Source organism: Myotis davidii, unplaced genomic scaffold (assembly GCF_000327345.1).
Source record: "Myotis davidii unplaced genomic scaffold, ASM32734v1 scaffold388, whole genome shotgun sequence".
NCBI lineage: Eukaryota > Metazoa > Chordata > Mammalia > Chiroptera > Vespertilionidae > Myotis > Myotis davidii.
In genome coordinates, this window is record NW_006299101.1 from 114769 (window position 1) to 127641 (window position 12873).

Here is a 12873-nt window from a genome sequence, read left to right on the forward strand (position 1 = left end):
CTGACTGCAGCTCCAAAAACCAGGCCTCTCCCGCCTCCTCAGCAGTGCTAAGGATATCTGACTGCAGCTTAGGCCTGGTCCCCACTGGCAGGTGGACATCCCCTGAGGGCTGCTGGGCTGAGAGAGGGATGTCTGACTGGCAGCTTAGGCATGATACCCCGGGGAGCGGGCCTAAGCCAGCATTTGGACATCCCCCGAGGGGTCCCAGACTACGAGAGGGCACCGGCCAGGCTGAGGGAATCCCCTGAGTGCACAAATTTTTGTGCACCGGGTCTCTAGTCTATAATAATAAAAGTGTAATATGCTAATTAGATCAGCTGAACAATCTTCGGGACGAAGCCAGCAAGCCGCCGCGGCTATGAGAGCCGAGCCCCTTGCACGAATTTCATGCATCAGGCCTCTAGTTGTAATATAAAATCCTGCTCACAATATCATCATGTAACACCTTTCTCCTGTTATTCTTTTCTATAGGAATCCAAATGAGAAGATTTATGTTCACTGTATGGTATAAGTTTTATCTCTCCTTTGTAGCTAAGGGCCAGGGAAAAGTGAGATGAGCTGGTACTAGAAAGAGAAGAAAAAAAAAAACTCAGGAGAAATTCCACACTCACCTGGGACAACTGTGTATATTTTTCTTTTACATACCGTCTAATAAACCAATGCTTCTGATCTTTAGAGAATTTATGCCAATATCAATTCTTAAAGAAAAATTTATGACTCTCAGAACAGAAAAATACTGACACAGAATGTACACAGCTGACTGACAACATTGCTTCAAATAGAAAATTCTAAAAACGTAAGTTAAGACAACAGAAAGAAACCCCAAGAGAACTACCATCAAACAATATATTGGGGGGGGGGGTCATTAAAAAGGATTCTAGTGAAAAATGAATACGCTAGTTATTAACATGTGCCTTGCTTTTTTGAAAGAAAAAACATAAATTAGCGACCTACCGTCTGTCTGAGATTTACTGAGAAATATTGTGCTGGCTCGAGGATGGTCTGAAGGATTGAATTCCATGTTCAAATCTTTAAAGAAAGAAAAAGAAAATACATGAATATCCATCCAATAACTAAGTAGAGTCAAGATTAATTTTCAATTTTTTCAACCTTAAATTGTTAATATGGTCAAGGATTCTGGAAAAAAATCCTACAGTTATTGTGTTTATAGATTCTTCTAGGTTCAATTGAGAACACTTTTATTTAGAAATTTGAGAAAGTCATGCATTAAAATTAGGCACTTGGCTGGAGATCTACCATATTAGCCTAAAACACCACTGTCTTTTTAAAAGTATGCTCTGTACCTGAGCTACTACAAAATAACAAGACGTTATAACATGCTATTAAAGAATCATGTGCTATAACTAACTCATCTAAACTCTATAGTTGAGTAATATTTCCTTGTTAAAGGTGATTAAAAGAAAAAAAAAAACCCAATCAGCTTTAAGACACATTAGCACCCATACACTCTCCTTTATTAATAGTGTTCATTTCTGAAAAAAAAGCAAAACATCCTTTAGAGCAAAGACTGCAAATTGGCCTTCTGTGGGCATAATCTGGGACATGGACATGTTTTGTTTGCTCCCTACATTTTTTTAAATTTAAGGCAACATATATAATTTTTACACTTTCAAACATACTACAAAGGAAAAAAAATCCGTATTTCCAGTTTCTTTAGAGAAATCAGATCATTTGGCAGCACCAGGCCCCCACCCCAATGGCCATAATCTGCAGGAACGCAGCAGCTGACAGCCCCTGCAGGTAGACCCTAAGGTTCCAGTCCCTAGTGGTTGCTCCTCTCACTTCCCTGACACTCTTCAGGTGTTGCTTCTCATTTCGGACATTCCTACCCCTATGGGCATTTGATTTTATAATCACTGCCTTAGAACAATTTCCAAGGGCCTGTATAGACTTATCAGTAAGTTATATAACAATTTAGAATTCCATAACAGATCAAGGATAACCTAGTTGCCAGTGGGATTTGTGGGTCCCACATAAAGGCTGAGTTGGTCCTCATCCACCAGAGTCAGTACCACCTTAGGGCAAGGACCATGTACACAAGGTTCAAATGTTCAACAATATTTGACAAATAAGCCAAATAATGAGAAAAACAGAAAAGAATGATCAACTGAAGTAGCTCTTCTCAACAACTTAAGGAAAGGAAAAAGAAAAACTGGCAAGGCTCAACCATTAACTCAAATATAAAGTAATTCAAAAAGAAAGAATCTCTTGGATCATTGATATTTTAATACCAGGGAAATAACCAGGTCTTTTAATAAGTATAGGCAATATTGATCAAATCTGAAATTGTATACAACTAAAAAGTATGACACCCTGAAAACCAGTAAAGAGACATTTGAGTCCCCTATCATGACTTAATTCAAGAGTCAACAAGTTTTTATTGTGAATCAACTCATGCAGGCATTCTGCATAGGAAATGCAATAGTATATGGCCCTGTGACCATCCATGTTTCAAGTCTGGGTTGGAATGTGAAGCAGACAAGTTAGCCAGCACAAACAAATGCTATGGGAAAACCAAGGAGAAAGCTAAGACTTGCTGCAAGAACATGTTAGTTAGCCAAGCTAAAGGGGAGGCAAGAAAAGGTATTTAAGCCAGCGGTCTCCAACCAGTGGTCAGCAGAGGAGGTCCGTGAGGTCCAAAAGGTTGGCGACCACTGATTTAGGCAGAAGATTTAGGCAGAAGAACCAGTATACAAAGACAGAAAGTTGAGAGAAAGAGATCGAACCAGGCCTTTAAGACATACTGTAGAATATACAAGAGAGGAAGTGGTGAGAAAAATTTCAGAGAAGGGTTGGGATTTTATCTCAAGGGCACCAGGGGATTATTGAAGGAGTGGAGTGACAGGATCAAATAAACTTAAGAAAAACCATCATGGTTGCATGTGGAGGGAAATGAACAAAAGGAGGACAAGACTGGAGGGCAGGTTATCAAGGAGGAAACTGTGGCCATAATCCAAGTGGGAGGGAAGGTAGCTGAGAGAAGTAGATGAACCTGAAGATATTATACTAAAGGATGAGATTACACTAGGCAAAGCACAAAGACAAGAGGCAGACAAGGATGACATCTGGTGGTTGACAATGGGGCTATGCAGAGAGATTAAGCAGAGGAGGGAGGGAGCAGGGATGACCCACAGAGGCAGATATGCTGCTGGGTTTAACTTACGTCCTGTTAATTCAGTTAAACCCCATATATTTACAGCTGTGCCAATGCCTTAAACTGCTTTTGTTTCCCATTTTCTCATCCCTTTCTCTCTAGTACAAACAGGATAGCCTGTTACCACCCAGCACAGTGGAGGCTTCCTGCCAGGGCAGCAGTGCCTGCCTGCAGCTTTTCTGGAACATCAATAACAGTGTTTCACTCATGACCTCCCATGATTTATTTTCTTTGTTGATGATCAGAGAGGAGGCAGCCCATAACATGAATTTATATCCCAAATGAGGCTTACAACTGCTTATTTTCTAGCAAATAAGAAAAACTTTTCAGCTCTGAAAGTTTTCCTTATCATTTGTTTATATCCATAAATTCCCAAAGGAGCTTTTGGTATTTTTTTGCCTTTTCTTTTCTCTCCAAGTTAAGGATGTGCTGCCAAATTTAATCATTTTAATTATTTAAAATTCTACTCCATATGTACAGTACTTTCCAAGGTCTTGGTAGATGATGTCATTTGTTTCTAATTGTAATCTCATAGCTCCACTGATTCCCCTTTCTTCCTAATCTCGGTGCTGCCAGGGTTTGATTATTCATTGCCCTCTACCAGCTTATGCCTCTTTAGAATCCTATCACTGAAAAGTCCCTGGTTCTTCCTTCGGTAAGATTCAATAATGCCCTAACTTGAATTCCTCTAGTGAAGGAAGTCACTTAGAAGCCATGAAGATAAGGAACCGACATCTGTGAAAAGATGGACAAACCTTTGCTTTCAATGTGCAGAAATCCCAGTTTACTATCAGAATTTCCTTCTTTTGGCAGTCCATTGCCTTAACCAGTTGGCCACCTCGTCCGCTTAGAATTTCCTTCTTTTGTATCAATTTCCCCAAATGTCCCTGCTAAGTAATAATGTAGCTGATATACAAAAGAATATTGAGGAATGTCTTCTCCACAGAAGTAGCAGTAAGTGGGGAGGGGGTGCCTGGTAACAGGGCCCTCCTGACCGGAGCACACAACCTGCACAGCTGGTCCCTGACTTGCAGGCTGCTGGTGTGGGAAATGGCTGGTGCTTCTGATCCCTGTGGTGGGTGGCTTTTCAATCCATCACCAACCCCATTACTCTGAAATGGACAGGAATAAGTGTGCCATGTGCAGTATGTGGTTAACTGCTTCCTCTTAGGTTCAGAATAACCCTCATCCTGGTTCTGGACGACAGAGTCTCCTGGTTTTCAAGGGTTCTTGGAAGGCCCCTTCCTTACCATCCTCTCAGGTCACAATGGCAAAGAACCAAACAGTAAAGGGCTGAGGGCAGGAAGAGAAGAAGCTAAATGGAGGAGATCTTAAGAAGTGAAAATATGGGAGAAAAGTAGTGAACCAAACTATCCAGTCACAAGACGGGGATCCTATGTTGCTGGTAAAGCAACTCTAATGCCACTCCAAAAGAGGCATGCAAAAAAGCTCCACTTAATGTGACTGCTGGAAAAAAAGCATTGTTTCTTTGGATCTAAACTTGCTATATTTTTGTTATTTTAGTAAAAAATGTAAGTTTTATTACATTATAATAATATTCATTTCAATCATAAAAATTCCTATTCAATCTACTTCTGGAAGTTTATGGTTGAGAAGTAAAGACTTGATTTTCTAGTTAGGAAAAAACTCCAGTACCCAGTTACTTGGAGTATGGTCACTATTCAAACAAATCCTTTGAGTTTGGGGAGCACTGTGAAGCAACTTACATCTATGTAAGGTTAAGGGTGAGGGGACAGGGGTGTAATGTGGATTAAAACATAAAAGCACCAAGGAAATCCAGTTCACAAAAAGATTTACTTATGCATTTTAGAAGCAGGCTAGACTGAATAGCACCAGGGACAAGTGACGTTACTAACACTGAGATAGCCCAATAACAAATCAGACATTAGTTCCACTTTCAAACATACACACACACACACACAAAAATCACTGAAAGCACATACCTGCCACAAAAAATATGCAACATAAGAAAGGGCAACAAGAGATCTTCACATCAAATTCTCACCAGGTGGTCCTCTCCAAGATGCTGCAGGATCAACCTAAAGAAAGTCCTTCTTCACTGTCACCATCAAAACTCAAGTACAGGATGTGAAAAGGTCTTTCCCCCTGTTTCTAGAACCAGGAAACCAGTAGCCAGGCCCTGGTAGGCCTGGGAACTGTCCAGGTCCTAAGTCAGGATTTCAGGCTGGCTTAGTGCATAATCAGCACCATCTACCCATGCCACTGTCTCCCACTCCTCACATTCCTTCCTTGCTTACCATAACTGGATGCTAGAGCCCAACCTCCACATACAAATTCTTCTAATAACAAATACTGTATCTTGTTCATCTTAATACACCTTATAGTGCTTAGCAAAGAGCTTTCTCTATCATGTATGCTCAATAAATGATTAAATAACAAATAAGTGAACCAGATCTGGTGAAATTGAGCAAATAACTGAATTTTAGGAGTATTATGATACTGTACCATCTCTTATTATTGTGATTACATATTCATATGACACTTTAGAAAATTTATGTAATAGAGCAGAAAAACAACAAATATATTTCAAAAATATTTCATACTGATCATTTCCTCTGAGCTTCTACTAAAGGTATTCTCCCTTTCCTCTTCCATTTGCTCAAATCATGTTTATAACAATAGCTTGATACTTACTGAGTATATGTTATCTACCAGGCACTGATTGTACCAGGCATTTCACCTACATGAAGTCCAATTCCCCACAATAACCTTGAAAGTTGTTATGATTATCCTCATTGTAAATAAGTTTTTTAAAAACGAGGATTAGAGAAATTAAAGAACATCCCCAAACTCACACAGCTACAAATGGTGGGCAGACAAAGGCATTCTCCCACTGCACAATGCAACTTCACCCAGGAAACACCTCTGGCATGAGAAGATCCTATGTTTATGTCACCTACTGCTCCATAAGCAGGCAACAGAACACCTAAAGCTTTGGGGTCATAAGAATTTATATAGCTTATGTGTCTTCATTCGAGACTGAGTTGTCCAATATATGGACCTCAACCAGTAATCCCTCTTATTTTTTCCTTAATTCCTTTTAATCTTTTAGGAACTGAGAGATGAGTTAACTAACTACACTTATCAAACTTGGTGTGACGCCCCCCCCCACTCCTCGCTGCCACACACACAGTATGCAGTACAATGTGAACCCATGAAGGTGCTCACCCAATATATGTCTAGTTAATAATGGGTATACTAAGATCTGCCAATTCCTTGGCCTCCAGGCAAGTTATGATAGGAGCAGGCCCTCAAGGGCTAAGCTGCGGTAGGAGCTACCAGGGGTGGGCAAACTTTTTGACTCGAGGGCCACAATGGGTTCTTAAACTGGACCGGAGGGCCGGAACAAAAGCATGGATGGAGTGTTTGTGTGAACTAATATAAATTCAAAGTAAACATCATTACATAAAAGGGTACGGTCTTTATTTTTTTTTTTAGTTTTATTCATTTCAAACGGGCTGGATCCGGTCCGCGGGCCGTAGTTTGCCCACAGCTGAGCTAGACAGTGCACAGCACTATCCTTCCAGACCCTCTCTCAAAAAAACACTGAATCTTCAACTATATTACTTCCTGAAAACCCTAGAGACCATGGACCTGCCTCGTTGAAGCCATGTTGCAGTGCCTAGGAGGTTCTGGGCCTCAGCTCACAGCACTGGCCCAGGAGCCTCTTCTCAGCTCTGCCTCAGTGAGCCTGCATCTCTCTGCATTTAATTAAGGAATCTCATTTGAGCAAATTTCATCTGATTTTACCCTCTTCTAAATAAAAACTTTAACAATAAATCAGAATAAAATATCTTCTTTAATAAAATGTGTTGGACCAAACAAAATTTGTTCTCTTCTATGTGGCTCAGCCTCAAGGTCATGAGATGACTGACAAAGCAGTTTCTATTTCTCAGTTTGACTTTGCTATCTCCTCTCCCCACCCATGTGGGGTCATCACTCTCACCTCTCCATTTTCTGTTTTTACTCACTAAGGGCTGAGAGAGGAAACCATTTCCCTTGTTAAGAACTGGATGCAAAGGAGGAACATGAGGCCAGGAAGGAGCCGAGGGCGGTGGTTCCCCTCAGCCAGAGTGCTGATTCCCTGAAGGTGGAAATCCCTTGTGAACAAGGTCACAGCCAGGCTGGGGAGCACTGTGTTAGAACTTCAGAACACAGATTTTAGGACAGGTTCTGGTTACACTCCCCACATCTCCTGCCTCTAGACAGTAGAAGCTACACACAGGGACAATGAGTAAAATGACAGCATTTTGCTTTGTTTTCTGCTTTCACTCCTCCCTACTATAATGTTCACTGTGCAATCTCTCATTCCAGAACACTTAACAAATATCTGCTGAATAAGGGAGGTATGAATGAGTAAAATACCTAATTAAAATTTCTCTTCAATAATTTATAACATCCAAGATCCAAAACCTTTAATAAACTCTGTATGACCTGGAACAACTAAATTCAGGAAAGAAAATTACAAAGAACTATGATAGCAAAGGACACCTGAAATCCTCTTCAATCTTAAAAGAGAGAGGAAGAGCCATTTTATCACAGTAACGAGTCATTAAGTATAGAGCCAATGCTGGGACCTTTCCCGCAAAGCTCACTGCAGCCAGCAAGGAGCAGTTTACTAACTGCTAACCCCCTAGCATTACACAAAACACTACTCTTTTCCTTGTAGAAAGTAAGGTAGAGCTTCCAATCTTTTTAAAACACAAAACATATATAGCATGTCCTACTGCATCAAAAAAAAAAAGGAAAAGGAGAAACAAAAAAAAAAATTATAAAAATAACAGGTGGAAAAAATTTCAGAGAAAAATCCAACTCATATTTTTGCACTTATGATTTCCCTATAAGAGAGCTAAAAAATAAAGTCTAAAATTTTATTACAGTAAAATAAATGTGCAGGATCCAATATAAAGATGATTTATGATCCAATTACTACTAAATTCTAGCAAGGCACATCATCCATCAGAACTTGCCTCCCACCCCCAAGAAAGAACAGGTAGAGAGTCTATGCAACAGAGACCTGTGTACAAAATGACCAGGAGATTCCAGAAGCCAAGAGACAAGAAAGGGAACATTGACTATACACCAGATTGAAACAAGGCAGTCACCACCAGGTTTCAGTGACAGGCAACATCCAAAACAAATGCACAAAGCTCTAAAAACTGAAATCATAGATATATAATCAGAAATTATCTAAAAGCACATAAAGAAACTAAATAAACCAAATTAAAAAATGAAATAAGATTACAAGACGATATCACATCAAAGATGGAAAACCAGTACATATAACTCAGGACAAATACCGTGAGAAAAACATGTGAGAATCCTAGTCAAGACAGCTACAGTAGAAAGTAAGTACACTATGGCACATAACCCAGGGTTTTCACATGGAAAAGGATAAAGCCATATGATCTAACTCATTATGTGGAAAATAAAAACAAATATATGAACAAAAAAATACAAATTCATTGATACAGACAACAGGATGGTGGTTACCAGAAGGGAATAGGGTGGGGGCAGGGGGTTGGGACAGAGGGAGCTCTGGTGACAGAAGACTAAGCCTCGGGTGCTGAGCACACACAAAGTATAAAGGTGTTGTATTATATATGAAGTTGTACACCTAAAATTTATATGTTATTAACCAATGTTACTCCAATACATGTTTTAAAAAAATAAGTGGCTCACTACTTGAATCAGACAGCATAATACTTGATGACAGAGAAAGCAGAAAAACTAAACCTCTTTCTACAGCCATTTATATCCCACAGAATCTGAGGATTACTTTTTTGGTCCGCAGAGCATTTCTCTGATTCCTGGCAGTCAAATTCAGAGTAATGTCTGCAAATCAGATAATCACCTATTGGCATTTTACTCACTTTCAGACCTAATATACAACTTTTTTAAAAAAGAAAGTTAAATCTAGCATTTACCTCCTACTTCAATATATAACTGCAACTTGCCTCTCAAACATTCTGACAAATAGAAAGAAAGGAATAAAGTGGCCGATGCATAACTAATGATAAAAATCTGAGATGCGGCAACACTAACGTAGCTGTTCTGATTTTAATTAAGTCTTTTCAGAGGGATGAATAATAGGACGCCAGATGTACAAGATTTGCATTCAGAAAATCGACACTGTAAGATCCAAACGATTGTGCCTCAGAATCCCACCATCCAAGATCTGCTGCTGAAAAATGGCACAGGAGTAAGTGGAAGCTCACAGACATGCTCCCAGGACCAAACTGGAATTACAACTAAAACACAGAAGAGCCACCCTGAAAAATGAACTGAGGACTAGCTGGAGAGAAGCCTGATAATCAAGGATAGAAAGTGGATACCACATAGAGATTGGTAGGAAAGGCAGAGATGAGAAAGGGCTGGCCCAGTTGCCACAGACAGCAGCTGAAGTTCCAGAGAGAAATCTCAGCTGTGGGGAGTTGCCACTGAGAACTCTGTGATCTAATTCTCAAGCTGGCCACCCCAGGAGAGAGCACCAGAGCTGAGAAAGGTGCACACATAATATCTGGCTGTGAAAAGCAGGACGATTGTCTGCCACAGAGAGATGGCTGGAAATGCAGGTACCCTCTTAAAGGGCCAATGGGCAAAATTCTGTGTGCAGCTGCTCAACTAGTGCTCCGGCAGAGGGAGGGCAGAGTGGACTGAAGCTGTATAAACATAAGCTAGGGTTGGGGATCCAGGGATAGAACTCGGAAGGTAGATACCCCAATTTCCTGGGCTAAGTCATTCCCTTATGCTGTAAAGGTCATCTTTCTTAGGCAAACCTATGCTATCCTGCCACTTTATTCTTGAGGGGAAGACAGTTGACCCACCCTATGGGAAGATCTCTTGCCCCACCATGTGGAGTTTTTGAGGCCCATTAAGAGACTGAGAATAACAATTAGCCTCCTGGCAGAAGCAATTGTCCCACCCTTGTTGGAAAAACTCACCCCACCTGTGGATGATTGTTTGAGGACACTCCAAACTGAATTTAATCAGTCTGCAGACAAAGGCAATTCTCTAGAGGCTTTGAGTCTTTGCCTGATCTCAATAGTCAGAAACAGCAGTTTGGGTCCCTGCCACAGACACAATCCCAGACTGCTCAGTGAGGCAGAAAACTGACATCTGCAGGATCAGCTCCATGAGGGAAGGATTTACAGCCCAGAATAGGGTCAATCAAGATCTGAGACTCAAGGCAGACCCAGCCTCTGGGCAAAGGAGTCCCTGACTGGACAGCTGGCAGGAATACATTGGGATTGAACCTCACTGGCAGTAAGTCAGAGGGGAGAGCCTTCCCACAAATGGGACATCAAAAATCAAGACCCCATTTCCACAGGAGAACCCAAACAACCACACAAAGGGCATTCCTAGAGCATCCAGTTCAGGTGAACAAAGAGGCTACACCACTGGACACCTCAAGACACCTTCCACATAAGGCCATCCCATGAAGACTTGGAGGCACAGCAGCTCTATCTAATACATAGAAGCAAATATAGAAATACAGCTAAAATGGGGACTCAAAGAAAACAATCACCAAATGAGTGAAAAGAAGGAATCTGCAGAAAAAGAACTAAATGAGATGGAGGCAAGCAAACTATCAGGAAGCAATGGTTATAAAGATATTTAAGGAACTTAGTAGAAATTACACAGCATGAGAACAGAAATAGAAGCCATTAACAAGAACCACACAGAAATGAAGAATGACATATCAGACATGAAAAACGCACTGGAAGGGATTAAAAGTAGATTGAATGAAGCAGAAGACTGAATCAGTGATTTGGAAGACAACATAGAAATAAATACCCAATTAGAGCAGCAAAGAGAAAAAAAGAATTAAAAAGCAGGAAGATAACTTAGGGGAGCTCTGGACAATAAGAAACATAACATGTGTATTACAGGAATATTAGAAGGGCAGAGGATGAGCAAGGAACAGAGCACCTATTTAGAGAAATAATGACACACACAAAAAAGAAATAATGACAGAAAACTTCCCCAACCTGGTGAAGGAAAATGCCACACAAGTTCAGGAGGCTCAGAGAGTCCCAATCAAGGTGAACCCAAAGAGACAAACACCTAGACACATCATAATAAAATGGCAAATGTTAAAGACAAAGAAAAAAAATCTTAAAGGCAGCAAGAGAGAGAGAAAAAATTACATTCAAAGAAGTTCCCATTAGAATGTCAAGTGACTTCTCAAAAGAAACACTTCAAGCCAGAGGGAGTGACACGAAGTACTCGAGGTAATGAAAAGCAAGGGCCGAAATCCAAGACTATTGTATCCAGCGAGGCTATCATTAAAACTGAAGGTGAAATAAAAAACTTTGCAGACAAGAAGAGGTAAAAGGAGTACATCACCACCAAACCAGCAATGTACATCAAAATATAAAGCTTTGCACAACAAAATAAACCACCATCAAATTGAAAAGGGAACCCACTTAATGGGAGAACATATTTGCCAATGATACATCTGATAATGGATTAATATCCAAAATATATAAAGTACTCATATAACTCAGCAAAAAGAAGACAAACAATCCAATTAAAAAATGGGCAGAAGACATGAATAGACATTTCTCCAAAGAGGGCATACAAATGGCAAATAGACATATGAAAAAATGCTTAGTCACTAATCATCAGAGAAATGCAAATTAAAACCACAATGAGATATCACCTCATACCTGTCAGAATTGGCTAGCATTAAAACATCAACAAACAACAAGTGCTGGCGAGGATGTGGAGAAAAGGGAACATTAGGTTCACTGCTGGTGGGAATGCAGATTGGTGCAGCCACTATCAAAAATAGTATGGAGTTTTCTCAAAAAATTAAAAATGCCTCTTCTGTTTGACCCAGCAATCCCACTTCTAGGAATATATCCTAAAAAAAAAAAAAAAAACCCAAAAATCAGAATATATGCACCCCTATGTTCACAGCAGCATTTTTACAATAGCTAAAATTTGGGAACAGCCCACGTGCCCATTAGTATATGAATGGATAAAAAAGATGTGAGATATTTACAGTATGGAATACTATTCAGCTGTGAAAAAGAGGGAGCTCTTATCCTTTGCAAGAGCATGGATAGACCTGGAAAATATTATGCTAAGTAAAATAAACCAAACTGAGAAAGACAATTATTACATGATCTCACTTATTGGTGTAATCTAAAAAACAAAATGAAGTGACCAACAAAATAAGACCCAAAGCAAGAAGGCATGGAAGAGACTGAGATACCTCCATATGGAGTTGGGGGGACAAGAAGAGATAAACCAAAGAATTTATATACCTACTAGAGGCCCGGTGCACAAAAATTTGTGCACGTGGGGCCCTCAGCTTGACCTGCACCCTCTCACAATCTGAGACCCCTCGGGGGATGGCAGACTGCCAGTTTAGGCCCGATCTCACAGGGTTCGCTCGCCTGCCTGCCTGCTTGATCACCTCTAACTACTCTGCCTGCCTGCCTCAACACCCCTAACCACTTGCTCGCCTGCCTGCCTGATTGCCCCTAACTGCTCGCCTGCATGCCTGATGCCTGATGCCCCTAAACACTCCCCTGCTTGACTAATTGCCCCTAGCTGCTCCCCTGCCTGCCTGATCACCCCTGACCACCTCTGCCTCAGACCCTGGTACCGTGGCTTAGTCCAGAAGGATGTCTGGAATGATGTTC

The 12873-nt window shown here is 40.6% G+C and overlaps 1 protein-coding gene across 3 annotated transcripts in view; it reads right to left on the reverse strand.

The window, feature by feature from the left end:
- Positions 1-12873, reverse strand: part of CCNY (cyclin Y) — a 122068-nt gene that overhangs the window by 98416 nt on the left and 10779 nt on the right. For 2 of the 3 annotated variants that reach the window (XM_006774614.2, XM_015571061.1), the window contains exon 2: positions 955-1029. In XM_006774614.2, coding sequence (XP_006774677.2) covers positions 955-1029 — 75 coding nt within the window. Of the gene's footprint in view, positions 1-954; positions 1030-5139; positions 5249-12873 lie in introns of those variants that run through there. The other variant, XM_015571062.1, reaches the window with a different exon arrangement.